At 37.1% G+C, this 20,242-nt stretch overlaps 1 protein-coding gene and 1 pseudogene across 1 annotated transcript in view; both read left to right on the top strand.

The window, feature by feature from the left end:
- Positions 1-3,072: 3,072 nt before the first annotated feature.
- Positions 3,073-8,390, top strand: LOC132347352 (elongation factor 2-like; annotated as a pseudogene).
- Positions 8,391-13,438: 5,048 nt separating this feature from the next.
- Positions 13,439-20,242, top strand: part of CCDC178 (coiled-coil domain containing 178) — a 355,393-nt gene continuing 348,589 nt past the window's right edge. Inside the window, exons 1-2 of the mRNA XM_059893788.1 lie at positions 13,439-13,478; positions 14,025-14,114. Coding sequence (XP_059749771.1) covers positions 13,439-13,478; positions 14,025-14,114 — 130 coding nt within the window. The remainder of the gene's footprint in view (positions 13,479-14,024; positions 14,115-20,242) is intronic.

Genomic DNA, 20,242 nt, shown 5'->3' with positions numbered 1-20,242 from the left:
CTCTCAGTTCATTATAGTCAGCCATCAATTTCTCAAAGAGGACTTCTCCCTGACACCCTCTTTAAAATGGACTCCCTCCCACCTCCGTGCTGTCTCCTCCAATCACTGCTCTGCTTTGTCCCACGTGTTATGGTACGTTTATATTCATGATCATTGTCCAAAATTTTTTCTAAGTTCTATTGTGACATGTTCTTCTATATAGTTTGTTCATAGTTTATTTCTTAATTTCCACAAGCACGAGGATTTTCTAGGTATCATTTTTTTCTTTTCTTTTATAGCTTTATATATTGTAAGCTTTTTATTTCAAGATAATTATAGACTCACAGGAAGTTGCAAAGATATATACAAGGAGGTTTTCTGTCTGCTTCACCCACCATCCCTCAATGTTAGCATCATAAGTTACTATAGTACAATATCAAACCACAAACCATAGAGCTTATGCAGATTTCACCAGTAATACATGCACTTATTTGTGTGCATATATATAGCTCTATGAAATTTTATTACTTGTGTAGCTCTGTGTAAGCACCACCATGATCAAGATACTTAACTGTACATCATCATAACACTCCCTGATGTCACCCCTTTCCCACCTCTAGCCCTAGACAACCAATGATTTGGTCTCCATCTCTATAATTACGTTATTTGATGAATAAAATGGATTATGCAATACAAATCTTTTTGAGATTGGCTTTTTTTCACTCAGCATAATTAATTTGGGGTTCATCCAAGTTGTTGAGTGTATAGAGAGTCTGTTCCCTTTTATTGTGGGGTAGTATTCCACATTACAGATGTACAAAATTTGTTTCATTATGCACCACAGAAGGTCATCTGGGTAGTGTGCAGGTTTTGGGCAGTATGAACAAAGCTCCTAAGACTATTCTTGCATAAGTTTCTGAGTGAAAATAAGTTTTCCCTTCTCTGGGATATATGTTTAAGAATGCAACTGCAGGGTCATATTGACAAGTCATTTTTAGTTTTAAAAGGAACTGCTAAACTATTTTCCATAGTAGCTATATCATCTCACACTCTAACCAGCAGTGTATGAGTGACCCAGTTTCTCCACATCCTTGCCAGCATTTGGTGTTGCAACTATTTTTGTTTTGTTTTGTTTTAGCCATTCTGATAGGTGCACAGATATCTCACTGGGGTTTTAATTTCTACTTCTTATTGCTGAGAATAGGTTGTGGGTTCTAGCTCCCCACTGGATCTTCACTGACAACTCCTTCACCGGGAGAGGCAGGCGTCACTGCTTCAGACACCCACGCCACTGACACCACAGAGAGGGTGTGGCCTCGTTACTGCTGGACTGCAGTAAAAGTTGCCACTCACTATTAAGCTTGCTCTCAGGCCACCCCAGTGGGGAAGAGAAGAGGTACTGATTAGTGCTGTTGGGAGGTGTAGAAGTCCAGTCTCCCCACACAGTATCCACTGACGCTGAGATGGGGGAGGCTTGCCTCCAACCAGTGGGGATGGAAGTCCTGGATTCCTACAGGACATCAGAGTCTTCTGACATTACCCCAGCAGGAAAATGGGGGTGCCTCGTTTCCACCTAGCAAGAGTGGAAATAATCTAGGCTCCTCACTCTGCCTGTGTGGGGTCAGTTTTTTCTGTGGTGTTTGGCTGGAGTAGAGAGGTTATTATCCAAATGTATTCTCTCTTGCTAAGCTGCCCCTTTCCTGGTCCCTTGGCTAAAGAGAGCGGGCTTTTGTCAGAGCGTTATTTGGTCTGCATACATTGGCATATCTGGGTTTCTGGTTTCTTTAGCTTCAAGTCTGGGATGTATAAGGCAAAAAGAAAATCTTGGAAACTCACCACCTCATTGTTCCTCTGATCTCAAGGTGCCTAGCCAGTCTGCCTTCTTCTCTCCACCTTTCAAAGTCTTATGATTGTTTTATATATAATGTCCAGGGTTTTTTGTTGTATGTAGAGGAAGGAATAGGGATAACTACATTCACTCCATCTTCCTGAAAGTGGAGGTTGAGCACACTGAATTTTATGCTTGCTTCTGTATTTTCTGTATTGTTATATTCAAGATAGTTTTTTTCCTGAACTTTTTCACTAATTCTTTCTTCAGTCTTGTCATACCTGCTTTTAAATTGAACCAGTGAGTTTAGAATTGCAGTTACATAGCTGTTTGCAGTTCATGGATTTCTAACTAGCTTCTTTTCAAATCTGCAATATCAATTTACATAATTTTTAGTTCTGAAATTTAAAATGTTGATGTTATATTTATAAACATGTTAAGCATAGTTGTTAGGTGGTTTATATCTGGTAATTTCACACTCTGGAGTAACTTTGGATCAGTTTCTGCTATCTTTCCTTTTCTGTTGACTTCTGTTATCTAGTCCTTTTGTGTGTTGGGTTCGCTTTGAGTTTGTGCTGGGTAAGAATCACCTTAATTCACTTTCATCACGTGAGATTTTGAGGCCATTATTGCAATCAAATTACATTGGTAATTCTCTCTACCTCTGTATATATTTGACTTTGTCCATAATAAAACATATTTTAAAAAAAGGAACTGAGGGAATGTAAAGAAGAGATGACAGCAAGGTTTAACTTTATCATATGAAATGAAACAATGTAGGTTCTAGAATTCCCAAAGGGCTTTGAGCCCACAGCTTCAATGATGAATACTAAATTATCTAATACTCAGGCCCAGTGTCTATTTAACCTAACAGCAGAGCAGGGGATCAAAGATGCCTCGTTAATGGGAATTTTTATATTTGGTTTTCCTAAATAGGTTCACAGAAGTCCTCACAGGAAAAAGAGTATATTGTTGGTTTCCTTACATTTTAACATAATTTCGTATTGATTTTTACATATATAAATTGCATAATATTAGAAACCTATCCTGACATTACCAGTTCTTGAGTTGACAATTTTTAGTGTAATTAAAACTAATTTTGATTCATGATAGTTAAATGTTTTTCTTTTTAATTAGGTTTCAAAGGACTGTAAATAACCATGCCTGAAGATAAGATAATTTCCTATTCTTCCACTGGAGGAGAGCAAACAAAGAAAGGTAAGTTTATCCTTAAGTGATTTTCTTTGAAACTAGGTCACAGATAAATGCGACTCAGGTCACTCTCAGAAGAAGACAGTTGTAAGGACAGTAGTCTTCTCCAGGACCAGGGGGTCACAAAACCAAAATATACTGGGATCAGGAAGGTGAGGTAAGCAAAAAGAGTAAATCAGTTTAAAGAAAACCCACTGTATGGATTATAATCAATTTCTTATATAATTACTACTGAACTACAGTATAAGCAGTAAAATAGGTAGGTAGTACAATGGTCTGCTGGAGTCAGCTCTTACTAGCTCATGCGAGCTAACTGTATACATCTCTTCTCAATTCCACTCCATTGACTGGTTGAAATTGGTGGTATGGTGACAGGTGGTTATTAAAATTTTACCAGCACACCACTGAAGAGAAACATACAAAATTAAAAATGAAAAAAAATACTTGTATAATTCTATTTTAAAAATTGTATTAGATTTTACCACATTACTTTGCAACTTGAGCCCCTTTTGCATCTTTTATTCTGCATCATGTTAGCAATATCATGTCTTTGCCTGATATAGAACAGAGGTCAGTAAATTACAGCCCATGGGCCAAATCTGGTCAGCAGCGCTTTTTGTACAGCCCAAAAGCTAAGAATAGTTTTTACATTTGTAAAGGGTTGTAAAAAGAAACAAAAGAAACAAAACAAACATGCAACAGAGACTGCATGTGATTCACTAAACCAAAAATTTTTACTATCTGGACCTTTATAAAAAAAAGTCTACCAATCCTTGGTATAGAATTTTGTCTCGAATACTTAACTGGGAACAATAGTCTTCATATGAGTTATCCATTGCTGCCCTAAGGCCATGTAACAACCAACCACAAAAAATGCAGGTACATAGGGCATCATAAACATTCATTTTAGCTCACTTGTACTGGGTGGTTCTCAAGTGGGCCCAGGAAGGCTCACTCACACATCTGCAGTAAGCCACAGGCCAGCTAAGCATCATTACAGATCTTGCTCATTTGAGCTGGGCCTTCACAGGCCTAGGGTGTTGGCTGGGAAAACCAGGCTGACTCAGCCCTGCACCACGTTGTCTCTCATACTCTTACAGCAGCCTGACCTCGTGGTCTACGAGGGGGAAGAGACGCTCACAAGGCCAAGGCTCAGAACTGGCACCCTATCATTTCTGCTACATTTTATCAGCCAAAGCAAGTCACAGGACCAGCCTAGAGTCAAGAGGCAGGGATTAGACTCCACCTCTTAGTGGTAGATGCTGCAAAGTCACATTGCAAAAGAAGGTGAACACTGGAAGGAGAAAATTAGTGGGGCTATTACTGCAATCAAAGCACTACAGTCTTATTTGGGCTATAAAAGAAAGCAGTCATTTAGTAATTCAAAACATAGTTGAGGATATCGCACAATGGATTTCATGTAGGATTACGAATCTTGCATAGGATTTTTAGTGGCTTAGCTCATTTACTTTCAGAATATTTCAGTAAGTTTGGTTTTTAGGTCTTTATTCATTCTATCAATATTATTTGACACAATTGATGTTATTTCATTTTCACAGATTTTGTGTAGTGAAGTTTAAGCAAAAAATTTTCATGTCTGGAAAATGACTTCAACCTCAGATTAGCAAAATGGACCAGGTTTCTCACATAAAACAATTTTCCCAAAGATACAATTTGGAAAGAGATAGGATAATCAAATTATACTTGTGCCTATCTTATGTTTAAATATTTGAAAAGAACTATTGAAAATTTTTGGATTAATTATAATGTTAATTAAAAACTAATAGTTTGTTCCAAGACTTCAGAGAGCTGAGCTGGTGATTTCCCTTTGAATAACCTGACAAAGACTCTTTATTTTGTACTGGAACATAAAGTGACCAGTCCACACAGGATTGCAAGCAAAAGCTCTTGTGTGTGGTACATTAGGAGAAAGTTAATCATGTTAAACACGACAGGACACCTACTTTCTGTCTATGCAATGGAGAAATATACAGTCAGATAAAACCACACATCACATTATACAGTGGAATGTAAGTGTTCTTTGATATAGGTTATTCCTGCAAATGCATACAAAATGGAAATACATCTGGCTGGCTAACTGTGTGGAAAATAATATGGTTAATAAATTGTCTTTTGAAATGTACTTAGTAAGTTCAGGATACTTGTATTTAAATGACATTAGGACCAGTATTTGGAACGCTGGCATAAACAGTGATTATCAGTTAAAATTAATTTCTAGCCCTTTGGCATCATACCATCATTAAGCTCCCTATCCTCTTTGTAAGACAACAACAAATACTATAAAGAACATTCAGCTTATCAAGCAAAGCACTGAGATGTCCATGTTCAAACTACAGAAACTTAGCAGTCTTAGCAAATTTTAAACTTTTAAGCCCAAAGCAGTCTTTGCTGGATGATGTATTGAACCTAATGATGTACCAACCTTTGAAAAGGTTTGTCATTAACACCACAAGAACACAACCTCAGATCTTATTTATTAACTTCTACCAGATGATATTCAACATAATAATACTCTTCTTCACATCAAAAATAAATCCTTTCCTATATTGTGTAAATCACCCTGCAACTACTGTGGTTATATCAAAATTCTCATTATACTATAAATAAGCTTAGCAAACTGGATGATTATTCTGTGCTCTCAGTTGAAATAAAAAATAAAACAAATTATTAAACTTTCCAATTGTTCTGTAGAGTCACAGCCATATCTTAAACATGCTGACCAACAGTATTTTCACATGACTCCTGTTTACAGACAGTTAGCTCTGGGATACTAATTTCTATTACAATTAAAAGTACATTTTTACAAACTTACCACCTGTAATATTTGGATTCTCAGGCAATATATTCACTAAAGTGCATTTCATGGCAGCATCACTTATTTACTTGTATTAAGATACTGATATTGCCTTAGTTTTTCTATGTATTGTTTTTCATAATGTATCATTTCCATATAAAAGGCAGAGACTGTATAATATTGTTTTTTTAGAGAATAGCACCTTTCTATGTTGAAATAGGAAATATTTCATACATGTAAAAATATCTGTAACATATATGTAAAGGACAACAAACACTGATAAAATCGAGTATCTGTGCACTCATAAGGCACATTAAGAAACAGTACACTGTGTTCTCTCACCTCTTCCAAATCACATTTAGTTTTATATATTATATGTAAATATGCTAATATACATTATATAGTTTTACATATTTAACCTCATAATTTTAACTGTCATTGATTCACTAATATTAGACAATCTGAAAATGAGTTAATATTTTTACTTTCTTCTATTGTTTAGTCTAGATCCTTTAGTACTCTGTTAAATGCAGGCAATAAAAATGTGCTCACTTACCTCCCTGTTCCTGATTTTTAAGATGAGACTTTTAATGTTTCACCACTAAATATGATTTAGTTTTTTTTATAGTTTACTATAAATTATGAACATGTATTGAATTTTATTTATTTCATTTGGTTAAACTTTACATGTATTGATACAATATTGTTAACGTTTTATTTTTATATCCTTTGTATGCAATATTTCTGCTTTACATTCATAAATTGTATTTGTTTCTTCTGTTTCTTCTCTTTTGTCTTGATCAATTTTGCCAGATGTATTCATTGGTGCTATATTTTTCAAAGTGGTAATTTCTCACCTTTTAAATTATCTCTAGGGATTTTTCTTGTTGTTGTTGGTTTGCTTTCTGTTAATTTCAGGTATTATTGCCCCCTTATCTTCCTTCTACTTTCTTTGGGTTTGTTTTCCCATATATTCTTAATTTGGATGCTTAAATCACTAATTTTCAGCCTCTTTTCTAATATAATTACTTAAAGCTACAAATTTCCCTTGACATATCATAGAGATAATAAAAAGGACTGGATGTCAAATCAGACTCATATGAAAACTGACTCATCATGCAGAGATTCACTCAGCATGTAGCTTTATTCAGTGCTGATATCAATAATACTGTATTTAACTTTAAAAAATTGAATTATAATTATACACTACCATAAAATTCACTTCTTTCAATTGGGTATTTTCAGTATAATCACAAGGTTGTGCAACCATCACCATTATCTAATTCCAGTACACTTTCATAACCCCAAAAAGCAGCCCTATACCATTAGCTGCCACCCCCCATCCCAGCCCCTGGCAACCACAAAGCTACTTGCCTTTCGGTAACATCGTGGGCCTGGTGGGTGTCGACCAGTTCCTGGTGAAGACAGGCACCATAACGACCTTTGAGCACGCCCACTACACGCACGTGATGAAGTTCAGCGTAAGCCTGGTCTTCAGGCTCGCTCTGGAAGCCAAGAACCCGGCTAACCTGCCCAAACTGGTCAGGTGGAGGGGCTGAAGCCGCAGGCCAAATCGGATCCCAGGGAGCAGTGCATCATCAAGGAGTCGGGGAGCACATCACTGCAGGTGCCGTTGAGCTGCACCTGGTGATCTGCCTGAAGGACCACACTTGCATCCCCTATCAAGAAATCCAACCATGTCATCTGGCACCGTGAGACCGTCTCCGAAAAGTCCAATGTGCTTTGCCTGCCCAAGGCCTGCAACAAGCGCAATCCGTTGCACATGGAAGCGCGGCCCTTCCCCAGTGGCCTGGCGGTGGACATCAGAAGCGCGGTGTCCGCCCACCAGGAGCTCAAGCATTGGCCGGGCCGACTACCTGGAAGAGAAGTACGAGTGGGATGTGGCCTAGGCCCGCAAGATCTCGTGCGCCGGCACCAGCCCCGATATCCCCACTGACATCACCAGGGGTGTGCAGTCCCTCAACAAGAGCAAGTACAGCGTCGTGGCCGGCCTCCAGTGGGGGCGCTGTGCCAGGAGAACACGCGGGGCGTGCGCTTCGAGGTCCTAGATGCGACGCCGCCCAGGGATGCCACTCAGATCGCCCCCACCGTCCGCCCGGCGCCGCCTCTACGCCGCATGCTGACCGCCAGCGCGGGTTCCTGGAGCGCAGTACCTTGCGGAGAGCCGGGGTCAGGAACAAGTGCTTGGTGGTGTCCTGTACAGAAGCGGGGCCGCGTCTTCGAGGAGTCCCAGGTGGCCCGCACCCCCATGTCGTGAAGGCCTACCTGCCTGTCAGCGAGCCCTTTGGCATCCCCGCCAACCTGCGGTCCCACACGCGCGGGCGGCCAGGCTTTCCGTGTGTGTGTGTGTGTGTGTGTGTGTGTGTGTGTGTGTGTGAGACCACTTTCAGTCCTGCCCAGTGGCCCCTTCGCCAACACCGGCGCCCCAGCCAGGTCGTGGCGGAGACGCGCAAGCGCAGAGGCCTGAAGCAAGGCAGTCCAGCTGCGCAACTTCCGGGACAACTCATGAAGCAGCACCTGCTGCGCCATGATTGACTGCAGCATTGAGCCGCGAATTCTCCTCGAGACACCGCGAGAACGTCCGGACGCAGTGACGCTCCGCCTACGGGATTTTAGGGTCCACTCGGTGCCACCTTTCAGCGTTAGCGCTTGATACCCTTTCTGCTGACATTTATATGAGAATTTCTGAGGTAACAGAATTGCCCTCACAGCAGGGATTTATTTGGCGAGTGGAGGGTGTGGGGAGCGGGAATGGGAGACCGTTTTGGACTTTTCATAGAAATGAATTGATAAAATAGTTGGCATTGTGTGTCTGCCTTCTTTTAAACTGGAGTTTTGTCGAGATTCTTTTTTTTGTGGCTGAGTAATACTCCATTGTATGTATATTCCACATATTGTTTTATAAATTCATCAGTAGATGGGTGTTTGGGTTGTTTCCACTTTTGGACCATTATGAATAATGTTGTTATGAGTATTTAAGTACAAGTTCTTATGTGAACGTCTATTTTCATTTCTGTTGGGTCTACACTTTGGACTGGAATTGCTAGGTCATTTGGTAACTTGATATTTAACTTTCTAATTGCCAATTTTTTTCCAAAGCAGCTGCAGTGTTTTACGTTCCAAATGGCAATGTATGAGGATTGCAGTTTTTCTACCCCCTTGTCAACACTTATTAAATTTTGTTATCTTTTTAAACTTTATTATAGCCATTTTAGTGGGTGTGAAGTGGCATCTTATTGTGGTTTTGATTTGCATTTCCCTAATCACAAATGATGATCAGGATTTTTAAATATGTTTACTGTCACTTGTATGTCTTCTTTGGAGAAATGTCTCTTTAAATCTTTTGCCCATTTTTAAATTGGGTTATTAGTCTTTTTCTGTTCTTGAGTGATAATAATTCTTTATATGTTTTAGAAACTAGATCTTTATTAGATATGTGATTTATGAATGTTTTTGCTCATAGTAGGGGTTGTGTTTTCTCTTTTTTGGGGAGTTTTTTTGTGAGTTTTTAAAAACTGAGCTACAGTTGATGTACACTGTTTCAGGTGTACAGCAAAGTAATTCAGTTATTTCACTTTCTTGATAGTGTCCTTTGCAGCACAAAAATTTTTATTTTCATGAAGCCAATTTAATTTCTAAAATTGCTTGTTCCTTTGATGTCATATTTACCCCTTCATTTTCTTATAAGAGTTTTATAGTTTTAGCTCTTGCATTTAAGTTTATGATCCATTATGAGTTAATTTTTGTACATGGTTTGAGGTAGGAATCAAAATTCATTCTTTTACATTCATATATTCAGTACTATCTGTTGATAAAAAGACTATTCTTTTCTCATTGAATAGTCTTTGCACCCTTGTAAAATTCAACTGACCTAAATATGGGTTTATATCAGGAATCTCAATTCTATTTCATTGATCTACATGTTTGTCCTTATGCCAGTACCACACCGTCTTGATTATTTAGATTTGTAATAATTTTTGAAATCAGGAAGTGTGATTCCTCCAACTTTGCTCTTCTTTTTCAATATTGTTCCAGCTAATCTGGGTCCCTGGCATTTCCATGTTAATTTTAGGGTCAGTTTGAGAATTTCTGAAAAACAACAACGACAAAAAGCTGCTGGAATTTGATAGAAATTGCACTGAACCTATAGATCAATATGAAGAGTTTTGGTGTCTTAACAAAATTGTCTTAGAATCCACTAACACAGGATATTTTTCTATTTATTTAGGTATTTAATTTTTTCAACAGTTTTGTAGATTCTAGTGAAACTTGTTTAACCAAACAAGTCTTGCACTTCTTTTGTTAATTTTATTCCTAAATATTTTATTCTTTTTGATGCCTTTATTAAATTGTATTTTGGATGCCTTTTATTTAATTTTCTTGCCTAACGACTCTGGCTCCGATCTTCAGAACAGTATTGAATAGAAGTGGCAAAGTGTAGCTATGATTATCTTTTTCCTGATCTTAGGGGGAAAACTTCATTCTTTCCTGTAATATCTGATGTTAGCTGTGGATTTTTCACCTTTGTGAAGGAAGTTTCCTACTATTCCTGTTTTGATGAGTGTTTTTATCATGAATGGGATTGAATTTTGTCAAACACTTTTTCTGCATCTATTGAAATGTGTGGTTAGTACTGCATTGATTGATTTTCATATGTTGAAACATTTCTGGAATACATCTCACTTGGACATGATGTATAATTCTTTTTATATGCCACTAGATTTGGTTTGGTAGTATTTTTGAGGATCCATGTGCATAAGGAAATATTTTGTGTATAATTTTATTTTCTTATAATATTTTGTCTGGTTTTGCTGTCAGGATAATATGGGGCTCATAGAATGAGTTGGCAAGTGTTCTCTCCTCTTCTGTGTAATTTTTGGCAAAGTTAAAGAAGCATCAGTGAGGCATTCTTTAAATATTTGGTGATATTCACCAGTGAAGCCATTTGGCCAAGGACTTTTCTTTGTGGGAGGATTTTTTATTACTGATTTAATTTCTTTACTTCTTATAGTTCTGTTCAGATTTTCTGTTTTTTCTTGAGTCAATTTTGATAGCTTGTGGCTTTCTAAGAATTTGTTCATTTCATCCAGGTTATCTAATTTATTGGTAGAATCTTGTTTATAGTATTCCCTTATAAACCACTCTGTAATATAGTAATACCCTTATTTCATTCTTGGTTTTAGTACTTGGGGTATTGTCTTTTGCTTTTTGTTCCCTTGGTTAGTACTCATGGGAGAAATGGCTACTCAGGTCCTTTGCCCATTTTATAATCAGATTATTTGTTTTACTGCTGTTGAATTGTATGAATTCCTTGTGTATTTTGGATATTAACCCCTTATCAGATAGATGGTGTGCAAATATTTTCTCCCATTCTATAGATTGCCTTTTCATTATGTGGATTGTTTCTTTTGTTGTACAGAAGCTTTTTAATTTATTTTAATTTATTTTAATTTTTTTAACTTTTTATTTATCATTTATTTTGGTTGCGTTGGGTCTTCATTGCTGTGTGCAGGCTTTCTCTAGTTGCGTTGAACGGGAGCTACTCTTTGTCGCGGTGTGCGGGCTTCTCATTGCGGTGGCTTCTCATTGTGGAGCACGGGCCCTAGGCGCGCGAGCCTCAGTAGTTGTGGCCCGCGAGCTCAGTAGTTTGTCGTGCGGGCTTAGTTGCTCTGTGGCATGTGAGATCTTCTCAGACCAGGGATCGAACCCATGTCCCCAGCATTGGCAGGTGGATTCTTAAGCACTGCACCACCAGGGAAGTCCCTGTGCAGAAGCTTTTTAGTTTGATGTAGTCCCACTTGTTGATTTTTGTTTTAGTTGGTTGTGTTTTTAGTGTCATAGCCAAAAGGTCCTTAAAAGAACAATGTCAATGAGCTTTTTCCCTGTGTTTTCTTTTAGGAATTTTATGATTTCAGGTCTTACTTTTAAGTCTTTAATCCATTTCAAGTTAACTTCTGTGAGTGATGTAAGATAGGGGTCCAGTTTCATTCTTTTGTATGTGAATATCCAGTTTTCCTAGCAACATTTATTGAAGAGATTATCCTTTCCTCATTGAGTAGTTTTGGCTCCCTTGTCAAATATTAATTGATTGTATATGCATGGGTTTATTTCTGGATCCTCTATTTTGTTCCACTAATCTATGTCTGTTTTCATGCCAGTACCATATTGTTTTGAGTGTTATAGCTTTGTAACACAGTTTGAAATAAGGAAGTGTGATGCCTCTAGCGTTATTCTTCTTTGTCAAGATTACTTTGGCTATTAGGAGTCTTTTGATGTTCCAAATGAATTTTAGGATTTTTAAAAAAATTTCTGTGAGAAATGCTATCGGAATTTTGATAAGAATTGAATTTAATGGACATTTTAACAATATTTACTCTTCTCATCCATGAAGAGTAACTCTTTCCATTTGTTTGCGTTCTTCAATCTCTTTCATCAATATCTTACAGTTTTTGGTGTATAGATGTTTCAATTCCTTGGTGAAATTTATTCCTAAGCATTTTGTTCTTTTCATGTTACTGTAAATGAGATTGTTTTGTCTGACGTAAGTATGTATGAGGTCGTAAGATATATATATATATATATATGATCAACTACCTCTGATATCTTTTGGTTTCCATTTGCATGGAATATCTTTTTTCATCCCTTCACTTTGAGCCTCTATGTACCCTTAAAGCTGCAATGAGTCTCTTGTAATAGCATATATATATAGTTGAGTCTTGTTTTTTTTTTTTTTTAATTTGCTCAACTACTCTGTGCCTTTTGATTGGAGAGTTTAATTCATTTACAGTTAAATTGATTATTGATAGGTAAGGATTTCCTAATGGCATCTTGTTGATTGTTTTCTGCCTGTTTTTTAGTTCCTTTGTTCATTTCTTCCTCTCTTGCTGTCTTCCTTATCGAATTGATGATTTTTCATAGTGGTATACTCTGACTCCCTTCTTTTTTTCTTTTGTGTATCTGTAATACTATAAGTTTTTGCTCTGTGGTTACCTTAAGGCTTAAATGAAGCATTTTATAGATATAACAGTCTTTTTGGAGCTGATAGCAACTAAATTTCAATCACATACAAAATCTCTGCCTTTTTATACCCCACCCTCCACATTTTGTGTTTTTGATGTCACAATTTACATCTTTTATATTTGGTATCTATTAACAAATTATTGCAGTTATAGCTATTTTTGTACTTTTGTCCTTTAACTTTTATACTAGGATTAAGTGATTAATATACTGCCGTAGTACTGGAGTATTCTGTATTTGAATATATACTTACTTTTACTGATGTGTTTTATATTTTCATGTTTGTGTTTTGCTAATTAGTGTTCTTTTAACTTGAAGAACTCCTTTCAGCATTTCTTGTAAAGAAAGTCAAATGTTGATGAACTCCCTCAGCTCTTGTTTGGGAAACTCTTTCTCCTTCATTTCTGAAGGACAACTTTGCCAGCAAAGAAGGTGAGGTCCTCTGCAGAGCAGGCCACTGGAAAGCATGATCACTGCTGCTGCATGACTGATACTGGTAGCCTCTGCCATTCTTCCCTGTGCCAAGCCATCTTTATACTTCTCAGCTTTGCTGATCTCTGGGTGGGATGAAACCAAAGACGGTCCTTTGTGCAGTGCCCCGAAAGGGTGGGGAAGCTGGTTGCTCACCCTTTCCTAGTGAGAGGAGCTATTTCAGACCAGAGAGTTCCCTCTTGGCACTGAGCAGTGTGGACCTAGGGGGTGGGATAATGCAGACAAAATGAAGCTGTCTTCCTTTCCTTTTTGTGTGGTTATTCTCTGTTGTTGTTGTTGTTCCACTATGTTGCTGAAGTTTTTTAAGTGGACTCTTGAGCTCTCCCAGAGCTGTTTTTGTTTGTGGATAGCTGTCTAATTGTTGAAGTTTGTTGGATGGAGTCTAGGGTCTCCTACCCCACCATTTTGGTGATGTCACTCTGGATGATCTCTCTGCTTTTAATAGCTGCATGCTACTTTGAATACCTTCTTGTGAGAGTTAAGCCAAATGAAAAACATGGAAAACATCTAAAGATATTCTACTGTGGGTTTTGTTTAATATCGATATTTTAGTTGCTTTTTCAAGGACAGCACTTTCACAACATAGTTTTGTACATTATTTTGCTTATTTTAAAAATGAATATTAACTGTTCACTGAAATTTTTGTTTTCTTTTAAAAAGACAACGCCACATCACAAGCTTTGGTTTTATTTGGTGCCCCTAAGGAAGCTGTTGAGATTATTCATGAAAATAAAATGACAAATACTGAAGGTGAGGACTGAATCTAAATTGTATAGTAACCTATATAAGCTATATTTATATTCACTCATTAGTTTATGATATCAGTGTTAAATTTTTATTAAGAAATACACTGTAAATATCTAATAGTTAACAGAGTAATGATATATAATATTAGAATACAGTATTTTAATAAATTTTATTAAGTATATTGTTAATTAAAATTTGGTTCATAAGAATTGTTTACAATTTCAGAAATGAATGAATTTTTAAAATAAACATTTTCTTTATCCTTCATGCCAGGACTGGCAAGTGCTAGAAGCTTTCTAGTTCATTGAGGATATGTTTCTTAGAAGAAAAAGAATAAGGACTAATGTTTTTGGTGTGTGAAATCCAGAATTAAAAATTGTTCATTGAAAATCCATGAAACATTAGCTCAGAAAGTGTTTCTGGTATCTTATGTTGTAAGAAGTAGAAAGAGATGATGAAATGTATACATTTTATATATAGAGTTTCATACTTGTTTCTTCTCAGATCATTCTGGTGGAGAACTCCATATTTATCAAAATATTTAATCTAAATTTTGGTAAATCTCTGCTCCGCAGGTTGTTAGTTTGACAGGATAAAATTGGGATAAGTTACGCTTCTGATTATCTATTTCTGTTCAATAGAAATCTTGAATAGAATTTTAATGTTCTGGCTTAGAGTTTATTGCCCGAAGTTAGTTATGGGCCATAGTTAGTTTTAGACAAATGTTTTAAAATATCAAATTATTGATTTATTAACCAATTAATTCAAGACACTGGAATATACATGTGCTATTAGGGTGCAGAGATATTTAAGAAATGATTCTTATATGGAATGTATAATCTTGCAAGCCAAATAAAATATACACCAATTAGTACAACACAATAGAAGTGGATGGTTGTATAGAGTAACAACAAAGATGACACAAAGTATTTAAAAGGTTCTGCAGCCAATTCCAGTGTGTGACCGTGGGGTTTCCCCACCACTAAGCCATTCTTGGACACCAGCTGGGTGTCCTACAATTCAGCTCAATTCTAACATCAGCTATCCAGAGATAGTGTCAGATCCCATAGGTCAAGGGCTTAGTCCTATAAGTCTACCCCTTGCCCCACTTCAGATGCCAGTCAAAAGCCCAGTTTGTCACCTGTGCTTCTGACCAACCAGTGTAGATTGGTGGTTCCATTTACACCCCTCCCTGCCTTGGTTTTGACTAATCTGCTAGAGTGGCTCACAGAACTCAGAGAAACATTTTACTTAGTAGATCACTGGTTTATTATAAAAGGATATAACTCAGCAACAGCAGATGGAAGAGATGCATAAGGCGAGATATGGAGGAAGGGCACAGAGCTTACATGTCCTCTCTAAGTGTGCCAGTCTCCCCAAATCTTCATGTGTTCACCAGCCCAGAAGCTCTCCGATCCCTATCCTTTTGAGTTTTTATGGAGTCTACGTTACATGGGCAAGATTGATTAAATCATTGGCCATTGGCTATTGATGCACCCTCCAGCCCCTCTCCCCTCCCCAGAGGACGGGGGCGGGACTGAAAGTTCCAACTCTGTAATCACAAGATTGGTTCTCCTGAGTCCCCATCCTTAGGTGGGGGTCCAAAAGTCATCTCAGTAGCATAACAAAGGACACTTTCATTGCTCTCATAAGTTAGTAAATTACAAAGGTTTTAGGAACTCTGTGCTAGAAACAGATGAAGACCAAATATATATTGCTTATTCTAAATCACAGTATCACAGTAGTGTATGACAAATGAATACTGTGGACAAGAATCTTTAGTGTTTCGAGTAACACCAGTTTGTATGGCCTCTAAGAATTAAGAGGATTGTTAATGGATAAGGACAGATTTGAACTGAATCTTGAAGGATGTATTTGTATATGAAAAGAAACGTGAGGAGGGAAATTAAGCAAGAACCACAGAATGAGTCAAATAATGTGATGAAATAACACAAAGTACGGAAAAAATAGATTACTTTGACTACAGCATAGGAAAGATTCAGAAATTTAAAGATAATTGGTTAAAATAAAGCTAGAAATGATTGAGGGGCAGTCAAGAAGCATTTTGAATTTCAGGCTCAAAAGTGTGAACTTCATTATTGCTCAGTCTCTGGTCCTATATAGATTCGATTGGAGATATTATGTTACCAAATTCTTTGCTTGAAAGTATGAGTCTGAGTGCACTATGCAGAATTATTTGGTTATAGAAGAAAATATAGAAACTATTCACCTAAACAAATAAGCTGCTGGATAGTTCTCCAGAAAAGATAGGTTTATTTGGGATCAGCAGATTTGGGGTGTGCAACCACAGTGAGCCATGTGCAAGTTCCCCCAAGACAAGAGAAGGAGAACTCTTTTATATAAGGGAAAAGGAAGTTGGGAGGGCTATAGTAAACAAAGAGCCCATGGCTTTTCATTGGCTGAGTCCTTGCCAGGAAGGAAGAGGAGTCCTTCTTCTTCTTGTTGGGCTCTATTATCATCGCAGGGTGTGAGAGCTCCCCCTGCTGGTCTCCTGACTCTAATTGAGGTTTCTGTTTATTAATTGTTATAAAAATGATTATCTTATTATGGTTTGTGCTTAAGGTAATAATGGTTTGATCTATGAATGATAAACGGATATGAAAGATAGGAATTAAAGAGATTACGAAAGAATTGTTAAGATTTGGTAAACCGACTGGGTATATTGTTACAGGAACTTGAAAAGGAGGATTCAACAATGGTTTAACTGTTGCAAACTTTGATAATGGGAACAGAGAAGTAAGAAAGGAAAGGAGGTTGAATGGAATGAAGATGAGTTTAGTTTTAGAAATACTGGCTTTGTGAATGGGTTTGGTCCTTTTAAGACTACCTCTGGCTTGCTGTCTTTGACAAAGTCCAAATGTTTAATACCAAATATATTGGAGATGGGCCTGAAACTGACATTTTAATCTTGGTATGTCTTTACTCTCTCATCATTCTTTTATTTGCCAAATAGTTCCTGATTATTGACTCTGTGCCAGCCACCATGCTCACTGCTTGGAATGTATCAGATCTCTGCCACCCTGCCACCTCCCTCTGTACATCTCCCTAATCTTTTCTAGCTCTATATCTGATCATACAAATGTGCTCATTTTCCTCTGTAGCCTTTCTGACTTTGGCATTTTAGTTTACTGATGTCATGAGTTTACTTCCTTGTTTGTGGTATATCAGCTTCTCAAAGGGTACATTCTAATTTTAATTCTCTTCCTCCCATACTGCATAGGATCTAGCAAGTCCATCCTTCCCTTCCCTACATTCAGTGCTAGGCTTGGGCTCTAGGAAGGACAGGTTTTGGAATACATTTGGCAAGGAGTTCAGTGTAAAGTTAAGTCTAAAGATGTTTACTTAGGAGTCAAGCACTCAGAGGAGATGACTAAGGGAGAGAATATAAAGGGGAAAGATTATTTCTTACCAAGTAGTCATGATTAAGAAATACGAGGAGAAATAGTCAATGAGGAAGTAAAAGAAAGCTATTAAAGAAGAACATTTCAAAGAAGTGTTTTCTACTATATTCTGTATAATGAGTTAAAAGAGAAGGAGAGTGGTACAAGGTTATTGAATTCTGTCACTAGGGAATGGCTGGTGGTCTTTTTAATCAAACAAATTTGTTGAGGTAAAATTTAAGTATAATAAAATCTACTCATTTTAAGTATACAGGTCAATGACTTTTGACAAATGTATACATCCATTTAACCACCGTCTTAAACAGGATATAGATACTCTTTTCAGAAAGTTCATTCATGTTCTTTGTGGTCACTGTCTCTTCACTCCACCCCTCATATCCACTGATATGATTTTAGTTTTAACATTTTAAAATTTTAAATAAGTGGAATCATTCCGTTTGTGCTCTTTTGTGTCCAGTTTCTTTCAGAGACTCAGAAAGAGGTCTGTGAGATTCATCCATGTTGTTGAATATATTAGTAGTTTCAATGTTGCATATATTAGTAGTTGTTCATTTTATTACTCAGTAGTATTCCCTTGCATGAGTGCTGTATAGTTTATCTATTCAACCATTGATGGAAATTTGGGATTTTCTAATTTGGGGCTATTATAAATAAAGCTGTTATGAATATTTACACACAAGTCTTTTTATAGATGGATTTTTATTTATCTTGGGTAAATACATAGAAGTGGAATGCTGAGTCACATGATAAGTGCATGCTTAACTTTTATAAGAAATTGCCAAACTATTTTCCAGGAGTCATTTACAGTTCCACCAGCAATATATGAGTTATAGTTGTTCTATATCTTCACTAATATTGGCTTTGCCAGTCTTTTAAATTTTAGGCATTCTAGTGATTGTGAAGTTGTACTGTACTGTTAATTAAATTTGCATTTTTCTGATGATTAATGAAGCTGAGCATCTTTTTACATGCTTATTAGTCATTTGTGTATTGTCTTTTGGAAGATTCCAAGTCTTATGCCCATTTTTTATTGGGTTGTCTTCCTATATAGGAAGTTGTAAATTTTCTCCGCACATTCCAGATATAAGTCATTTGTTGGATATATACCTGTTTTCTCCCACTCTCTTGCTTGTCGCTTCATATTGTAATATCTTTTTGAGGCATGCTGAATGTTTTGACTTTGATGAAGTCAAATTAATTTTTTTAATGTTTCTCTTTTCTCTCCCTTCCTTCCTTCTTTCTTGCGTGTATTTTAAAGATATTTTTCTATTATGTCCTGGCCTATATTGTTTCTGATGGGAAATGTAGCAGTTATTCATATCCATGTCCCCTATATGTAATGTGTCCTTTTGTTATCCTCTTGAAGATTTCCTCTTCAATTGGTTTTCAGCAGTTTGGCTATGATGTTCCCAGACATAGTTCTCTTTATATTTTAATTGTATGAGATTTGTTGAGCTTCTTGGATGTGTGAAGTTCTCTTTATATTTTAATTGTATGAGATTTGTTGAGCTTCTCGGATGTGTGAATTGATGTTTTTCATCAAATTTTGAAATTTTTTTGGCTGTTATTCTGTTATTTTTCCCTCCAAATTTCACTCTCTTCTTCTTCCAGAACCTCAACTTCACATGTGTTGGACTGATTGATTTTTTTTTTTCCTACAATTCCTTGAGGATCTGTTCTTTTTTGTTCACTTTTCTTTCTCTTCTTCAGAATGGATAATTTTTTTAAAAATTTATTTTATTTGTTTATTTTTGGCTGCATTGGGTCTTCATTGCTGCACCTGGGCTTTCTCTAGTTGCGGCTAGCAGGGGCTTCTCTTGTTGTGGAACACAAGCTCTGGGCACGCAGGCTTCAGTAGTTGTGGCACACGGGCTCAGTAGTTGTGGTTCGTGGGCTCTAGAGCACAGGCTCAGTAGTTGTGGTGCACAGGCTTCGTTGCTCTGCGGTATGTGAGATCGTCCTGGAGCAGGGCTCAAACCTGTGTCCCCTGCACTGGCAGGCGGACCCTCAACCACTATGCCACAAGGGAAGTCTCTAGATTGGATAATTTTTATCAATTAATCGGCCCATTCATTCTTTACTCAGGGAAAGGTCTCCTCCTCCCTTCCCCCGCCCCCAGTGTATAACAAAACTAAAAGGAACTTTGTTTTTCACAAAAGAAGTTAAAGGTACTTTCTGTTTATCACACAGAGGCTTTGCAAGGAGAAGAAATTATTTCTAAACTTAAGAGCACTAGCTTATTCTACATTTTGGGAAGAAAATCAAGATGTTGAAAGGGATAATCAAATGTGGAAAAGAAATCTGTGTTTAGATAAGTTTTTTACTCAGAGTGCTGAGGTCAGATAAAGGAATGATACAGTAACTCGGGTGATGGATGTAAAGGAATTACATATTAAAATCAGAAGAGAAGGAAGGATGGTAGTGATAAAATCTTAAATTATTGGGCCTGTGTGAGTAAATTATGTAAGGATCAAATTCACTGAGCAAGGAGAGTTGACAGTTAATGAACATAAACTGCCATTTGCCCACACAATCAGGCTGTCCGTATTTTTTCTCAAACGAAAGTTTCATGTTGCAGTCTCAACAAACCTCAGCTCTGGCCTAGGTCCAGGAGGGTCTTGCTCTTATGCATTGATTCTGAGCAAGGAAATTGGAGTTGGGCAGATTTTTAGAGAGAATGAGTGTCCTGCCTGAGCTTAATGCTTGAAA

The sequence above is a fragment of the Balaenoptera ricei genome, chromosome 14, assembly GCF_028023285.1.
Source record: "Balaenoptera ricei isolate mBalRic1 chromosome 14, mBalRic1.hap2, whole genome shotgun sequence".
NCBI classification, from domain to species: Eukaryota; Metazoa; Chordata; class Mammalia; order Artiodactyla; family Balaenopteridae; genus Balaenoptera; species Balaenoptera ricei.
The sequence above is the reverse complement of the archived record's forward strand: the minus strand, read 5'-3'. Positions and strand labels throughout refer to the sequence as shown.